Source organism: Balaenoptera ricei, chromosome 7 (genome assembly GCF_028023285.1).
Source record: "Balaenoptera ricei isolate mBalRic1 chromosome 7, mBalRic1.hap2, whole genome shotgun sequence".
Lineage (NCBI taxonomy): Eukaryota > Metazoa > Chordata > Mammalia > Artiodactyla > Balaenopteridae > Balaenoptera > Balaenoptera ricei.
Genome location: NC_082645.1, coordinates 106,228,078 through 106,235,987, shown reverse-complemented (window position 1 = coordinate 106,235,987; position 7,910 = coordinate 106,228,078). Strand labels below are relative to the sequence as shown.

The following is a 7,910-nucleotide window of genomic DNA, read 5'->3' as shown; positions in this document are numbered from 1 at the left end:
CATTACTATTACAACTATGTAAAAACATTTGCAAATAAGAATAAATTCAGTGATGGTAATAGCTATGTCGAAGTGCTGGGTTATAGGAGATTTAAAAATTCTCTTTTCTGAATTTTCTTTAAAGTAGTTGCACTATTTCTATATACATTTAAAAATCACCATGATCTGCACATTGTAATAAGTATTAATGCAATACCCTAATGCAATAACTACTAAATCACATGTCTCTTTGGAAGGTTTTTTCAACTTTGCTTAATGGATTTTACTTGAAGTGATACAAATGTATAGTGAGCAGATATGTCTTTTTTTAAAAATAAATTTATTTATTTATTTATTTTTGGCTGCATTGGGTCTTCATTGCTGCGCGCAGGCTTTCTCTAGTTGCGGTGAGCAGGGGCTACTGTTCGTTGCGGTGCGCAGGCTTCTCATCGCGGTGGCTTCTCTTGTTGTGGAGCACGGGCTCTAGGTGCGCGGGCTTCAGTAGTTGTGGCTCACGGGCTCTAGAGCACAGGCTCAGTAGTTGTGGTGCACCGGCTTAGTTGCTCTGCGGCATGTGGGATATTCCCGGACCAGGGCTCGAACCCGTGTCCCCTGCATTGGCAGGGGGATTCTTAACCACTGAGCCACCAGGGAAGCCCAGAGCAGATATGTCTTAATCCCAGGGAATTTTAGTGGCTTGTGATTGCAAATCCCCGTAAACTGACCCTATTAAAAAAAATAAACGTTTAATTCTAGAAGAGTTTTAGATTTACAGAAAAATTGCAAAGATAGCACAGAGAATTCCTATCTACTCCACCCTGTTCTGCCTATTAATAACATCTTTCATTAATATGCCACATTTATCGTAACTTATGAACCAACATTGATACATGATTATTCACTCAAGTCCATGCCTTATTCAGATTTCCTCAGTCTTTACCTAATGTCTCTTTTTTGGTTCCAGTCTCCCCTCCAGGATGTCATATAACATTTAGTCATCCTATCTACTTAGGCTGTGACAGTTTCTCAGACTTTCCCTCTTTTTGATGATCTTGACAGTTTTGAGGGGTACTTGTTAGCTATTTTGTAGAATGTCCTTCTATTGGGATTTGCCTTGTGTTTTATCCCATGATTAGATGGCTATGGGTTTCTGAGAGGAATATCACAGAAAGTGTCATTCTCAACACATCATATCAAGGGTATGTATGATCAACTGGAGTTATCACTGTTGATGTTAACTTTGATCATCTGGTCAAGATAGGTTTTGTTCTGAATTATTTTTATTTACCAGTAAAGAAATAACAATCTCCCTAGAATAAGCATCTTTTGAATCACTGCAATTTAGGCCTGTTTGGGTAGCTTCTTTTTTGACATTTTTATGGTACTTACCATGCACTAAGCGCAGTTTGAAGCGTAACATCTATCAACTCATTTTAACTCCACAACAACACTATGAAGTAGATACTACTCTCCCATTTTACAGAGGAGAAAACTGAGGCAACAGAAAAGTTAAGCAACTTGTCCAGGTACGGCACAGCTAGTAAGTGGCACAGGCAGTGTGGCAGCAGACTACTTGTTGTTAACCATTAGACCGCACTGCCTCTACATGAGGAGCCAGAACTTATTGCCATAAACAGAGCACATTAATTCTTTTTTCATTTGCTCTTTATTTATTTTACTGAAGTATATTTGATGTACAGTATTATAAGTCACAGATGTTCAATAGTGATTCACAATTTTTAAAGTTTATACACCTTTTATAATATTTACAGTTTTATTGTAAAATAGTGGCTATATTCTCCATATTATACAATATATCCTTGTAGCTTATTTTATACATAATAGTTTGTACCTCTTAATTCCCTACCCCTACCTTGCCCCTCTCCTCTGCCTTCTCCCCATTGGTAACCACTAGTTCGTTTTCTATATCCGTGAGTCTGTTTCTTTTTTGTTATATTCATTCGTTTGTTGTATTTTTTAGATTCCACATAGTATAAGTGATATCATACAGTATTTGTCTTTCTCTAACTAATTTCACTTAGAATAATACCCTCCAAGTCCATCCATGTTGTTGCAAATGGCAAAATTTCATTCTTTTTATGGCTGAGTAGTATTCCATCATATATATAATCTCACAGCTTCTTTCTCTATTCACCTGTTGATGAACACTTAGGTTGCTCCCATAGCTTGGCAATTGTGAATAATGCTGCTATGAACACTGGGGTACAAGTACCTTTTTGAAACAGTGTTTTTGTTTTTTTGGATATATACCCAGGAGTGGAATTCCTGGGTCATATGGTAGTTCTATTGCATTAATTCTTTTAAAAGTTTTATCTTTGTGGTATATAGCAGTGAGATCCAGCTCCTAAAGTAACCTCTTAATTGCCATGCTTTCTCTTGATGAGGACGATTCCAATCCCAGCCAACCCAGCACTCCCACAGGCCCTCCTGCCACGGCCCTGACGTGGAGCATCCAGTTGTCTACAGAATTAAGTCCAGCCCTGCTACCATGGTTCTGAGCTTTCCTGGATGGCAAGTCACTGCTGAAGCAGGCTACTTACCATGTCCTCCACACACCTGCTTTCCCTGCTGCTGCCCTGAACGTCTTTCTGTCTTCATCTTCCTAAATCCCCAGTTCACTGTCTGTGAATCTGTGCAAACTTCCCACATTTCACGGCAGAAATAACTTCTCTCTCCTCTTTATTCCCACCAGAGCCTTACCCCTGGACCACAGACTTGCTTCCTTCTGCCTCCCAGTTTTGCACACATGATTAATATCCTCTATTAAATTCTTGGTTTCTGGAGGCCAGGTTACCTTATCACACAGCAATAATGCCTTCCAGAATAGGACCTCAATAAATGTCAGATTGAATCAATCCAGCTTCTATTTGAAAATGTCAGCTGTTTGATTGACTCATTTACTACCTGCTTCTAAGTGGCATTATCTGTCTATACATCTATTCTTTCAACATTACCAATGAGATTTCACTTTATCCTCATATTTTATACAGAGCTTTATTACAGCTGACAGATCAATAATGTGTGAGATTTAGAGGTCAGGCCTCCTCCTGGCCTTTCTGGGGAGATGCTACCTGTATCTCTAACTTTGAAATAATGGAAGAGTTTGACCACTCTGTCACTATCAGCTGTGTCACCTTGGGCTGGTTACAATAACCCTCTGGGCCTCTCTCACAGGGCGTTAGAGAGGATTATTGAGATCAGAAATAGAAAATCCTAACATAAACAGTAATGAGTGTTAACAGGGGCTGGGGACTCTTCTGTGTGTGTTATATGTATAGCACGTTCACTCTTCACAACAGACTTACGAGGTAACTATTCTTATCCCCATTTTACAGTTTGGGAAACTGAGGCACAGAGAAGCTAACTAGGAATCCAATGCTACAGAGAGGGTAAGGAGCAGATCTCGAACTCAGGCTCAGGGCAGTCAATCCCCACTCTCTGTGAACATCTGTTCCCCACTAAGTCCTTTGTGAAACAGCTGTCCCCAAAACTTAAACATTCGTTTTATTTAGATGGTAGATGGAGGGAAGGTATACAAGAGACTACCTGAAACCTCTGCTGTCTCCCATTTACTCAGGTCCTCAAAAAGAAAACAATTCAGCAAATATTGAGTGTCTAATATATTCAAGGCATGAGCAGGATTCTTGCAAAGCCAATTCAAATCCTAACGTAAATACTGAGTTCCTTGTTACTGACTTAAGATCTCTTTCAACAGACCCTTCACCACAGTGGAAACCTAATTCCTACTTGAATGACCAAACTTCACTACACACTGCTAAGGGCAACACTATGAGCACCGGGCCTTACAGTCTGTTGAGGTCGATGCCTGTGGCCTGCGTCACGCAAACTCACACTCTTCAAGAACAGCCCCTCCTTCCACTGATGGAAACTCCACGTGACACCCTGTGAGTCCTAAAAGTGAGGGACTGGTCCTAGGATATAAAATAATTGGAGATGCTGGCTAACGTACTAGCCAGACACAGAGTAAATTCCAGCATTGTTAACCAAATTCTGGCAATTGTTTATGACCCCATCAACAGAACGTATTGTATTATCAACAGAAACCAAACCTGGACCTCTCAAAGGGTCCATGGTATCTAAGCGACCGTGAGCCACGGAAGAAATGCCCATAACTACTAAATAATTACTTTGAATGGTAATGCTCACTTTGCGCCGTTAAGAGTTGGGAGATATTTCTGCTGTTGGTTTCATGTTAGCCAAACCAGTGACTTTGGTGTAGATCCTCAACCAGGGGTGACTGTGCCCCGAGGGGACATTTTTGGCTGTCACCGCTAGGGAGGGTTGCTACTAACATCAAGTTCGTGGAGGCAAGCAAGGGATGTTGCAAAACATCTGACAATGCACATGACAGCACCTCCAGCAAAGAATTCTCCAGCTCAAAAGGTCAACAGGGCTGAGGTTTTGAGAAACCCTGGTGTGGCCCGGTGCGCCATCTCTCAATTCTTCCATTCAATGGTGAGAATGCATACTAGAGTGGAATTCCAAAATCTTAAATGTTTTGCCCAAACGCACACCACATGCAAACACTTTCAGTCCTCTTTGGCATGGAGGTTGCACGTGTCCTAGGAACTGGGTGCGTGGGATGGACAAGGACATAAATGCACACCGGCCCTTCCTGTCTCTGAACTTCTCTCCTCTCCATGCCCTGCTTAAAATTTTTTCCTATATCAGCATTATCTCTCTTCTCAGCACAGAGTTACTCAGGACTTCAAGTAGAAGAGCCAGTTTAAAATTTTGCCTAAAATGCAGTTCCAGGCTCTTCACAATCAAACAGCTAAAGGGGGGAAAGAGAAGGGAGGACAGGAAGAGGACAGGAACTTAACTCCCTCCAGGTTAGTTTGGTTTGTGAAACTTTGTGATATTCCAAGGCCAGACTAGGACCTTCTTCTGACGTCCCATCACCCCGCCCTCTGCTCGTCACAGTCTCCGTCACAAAATGATATACTTTTTCAAAAAAAGTATCACCCTAAACCACACTTATAAAATGTGAAACAAGGAAATGGAAAGCTCGTGGTTTTTAATGAGCTTCACCTAAGGTCTCTCAAACTTAAGACATCAATCACATACAGTAAAAAGTACATTTACTTTCCAATGTCATAGAAACCTAATAACTGTTTATGACAATTCCTCCTCTGGTCTGTACATTGGTGGTTTATTGGTATCTTTCTTTCCTTCTTTCTCTTCCTTCAGCTTGATTCCCATTCATTCACCCCTTCCACAAATATCCCCTGGGTTATCTTGCTGTCTTCTGCAGAGAATCCAGATAGAAAGTGGGAACATTCCCACCTCATGGGAACCCAGAGAGCCATCCTCTTTCTCTTCCTTTTTGGGGCTGGGGAGGCTCTCTCTTCATAGGGTGAGGACCAACCTGGAGAAACAGGGGAACAGAACTTTCTTACTAGGAATATCTAAACATCACCTCTCAGTCCCCAAACCCACCACTCCTGTACCCTACTGAGTGTTTCTTCAAGAAGTGCTACTTCTTGCTAACTTGCTCAGATGGGCTTCTCTTGGTTTTAATAAAATCAAGAAGATCTGTCTCATGTTACTCAGGGAGCTTCCAGCTCTCTACATTTGTGTATTAAAAGTTTAAGTAGACCAAGGGGGTGAGTGATGCCAGGGACTAGATTTAAGCTGGACTGAAATTCTGTGAACCTCTTTGACAATAACATTTCCCCTCTCTGGCTCTGGAACCGCATGCGCACCCACGAAGTACTGATAGCTACCACCATCCCCTACAGTCAGCGTCAGGAAATCAGCAAGATCTGGCTATGAGTTTGCGTTTTCATGCCTCCTTCAATCTCAGGAAGCAATATTTCGGGGTGGGGGGGTGGGAAACACACTGTTCAGCTCGAAAATTTCCTCTAGATGGTGAAAGGAAAATGCCATCCCTCGGCTTCCACCCCGAGAAGAACGCGGCAGGCCTGCCTGGGCTTTGCTAATAAAAGCGGAAAGTGTAAATGGCTTGGTGGTGAGTGGCTTTCGCCCTTGGCCGGAGCAATGAGATCACGATTTTCACAAAGGACAAGAACCGCCGCTGCCGCCACTGCTAAGGCTGCTGCTTCCCCTTCCTGCGCGGGTCCCGCATGACATCACCGGTGAGCTCCTGCCGGGGGGGGGGAGAGAAGGCTTTGCCAGGGACTCAGCCCCAGCCCAAGGAGGATAAACACGGAATAACAAGGATACGGGGGTATGGGGGGGTGGGGGGGAGGGAGAGGGAGAAGGAAAAAGCAGGACCAAGTTTCCTACCACCACCCTGAACGTGTGTATGGGGTGGGGTGTTGCACCGAGTCCTTAAGCAGCCGCACCCCAAATTCCGTTCCCGCATCGCACACCCCACCCTCCTTCAACTCCCAATTCCAAGTCCAACAAAAACCGACATCCAAAGCAGCCTGGGAAGTCGCCTTGAGAGGCCCAAGGGGGACGGCAGAGAGGATCCCGGGGACTGGGAGGGACCACGACGCCCGCGCCTCCTTGGGGGAGTGGGGGGAAGGCGGTCGCCGCTGCGCCCCCGCCCGGCCCAGCCAGCGGTGCCTCCCCCGCCAGGCAACAGCGGCCAGAGGGGGGAGGCAGAAGCGCCTCCTCCGTGCCAAGAGCCGAGACGGCGGCGCAGGGGGAGGAAGGCGCCTCACCTTACCCCCGATGAGGGGCGGGTCACGCCATGGCAGCGCCCGCGAGCCATAGCGGCGGCGGCGGCGAGCGGAGCCCAACCAGCAGCCCCCGGAGCTCGACAGTGGCCGGGGACGCCGCGGCGGGAGCCCGGGACGGCCGGGACGTGGGAGCCAGGAGTGCATCGGTGACGGTCCCCGGCCTCCCTCCGCTTGAGGACTACGAGTGCAAAATCTGCTACAACTACTTCGACGCAGACCGGCGCGCGCCCAAGCTGCTGGCGTGCCTGCACACCTTCTGCCAGGAGTGCCTGAGCCGGCTGCAGCTCCGCGCCGCCGCCGCCGCCACCGCCGCGCCCGAGCGCCCGCTGCGCCCGCCGCCCTGGCACGGGCCGCCCAGCGCCATCGCTTGCCCCGTGTGCCGCCACCGCACGCCGCTGCCCGACAGCCGCGTGTACGGCCTTCCCAACAACACCAAGCTCGCCGAGGCCTTCCCGCTGGCCCTACGCGCCGCGCACGACCCGCTGCCCCAGGACCGCCTCCCGCCGCTGCCCGCGCGCCGCCCAGCGCCCGCCGCGGCCCCGTCGCCCGCCCCGGCCCCGCCGCCGCCGCCGGCGTCCGCCGAGGACGCAGCCCGAGGACCAAGCGCCAGCGCCGGCCTGCGCGCCCCGGGCGCCTACGAGAGCTGCCAGAACTGCAAGCGCGCCGCGCTCACCGCCGGCTGCGTGTGCGTCGTCTTCTCCTTCCTCTCCATGGTGGTGCTGCTCTTCACCGGCCTCATCTTCGTCAACCACTACGGCGGCGGCGGGCCCCCCCCGGGGGGCGGGACGTCCCCTGATGCGGCCCCGGCAGCCGGTTTGCCTTTGCCTTCGCCCGTGGGGCCCATCTGCCTGTCGGTGGCCAGCATCCTGGCGCTCTTCTCGGTCGTCGTCACTTGGGTTATCTGCTGGCTCAAGTACCGGCCCGAGGGCGCGGCCACGGGCTCGGCTGCGGGCGGCGGCGGCCCGAGGGCGCGGGCGGCGGCGGAGGCGGGCGGCGCACGGAGGAGCGACACGTAGTGGGGCCGCACGCCTGGCCTCCCTCCCGTACCTCCAGCGCGGTCCGAGAGGAGGGGGCCTCGGGCCCGGTGCGCTCGAGCTTCTCCGCCCTCTGCGGAGGGCGGCCCCCGGCCGCTCACCCCCTCACCGCCCGGTCACGGCAGAGCTTCGGTTTTCCGCGTCTCTGGCCTTTCAGGCCCACGCTTCCGCGCTGGGCCAGAGAGGGAAACCGAGGAGGCTGGGA

At 49.2% G+C, this 7,910-nt stretch overlaps 1 protein-coding gene across 1 annotated transcript; it reads left to right on the top strand.

Moving 5' to 3' along the window:
* The first annotated feature begins 6,682 nt into the window (after positions 1-6,682).
* Positions 6,683-7,687, top strand: LOC132368710 (RING finger protein 223). Its single transcript, XM_059927435.1, has one exon. The coding sequence runs from the start codon at positions 6,683-6,685 to the stop codon at positions 7,685-7,687; it is 1,005 nt and encodes a 334-aa protein (XP_059783418.1).
* The last annotated feature ends 223 nt before the right edge of the window (positions 7,688-7,910 follow it).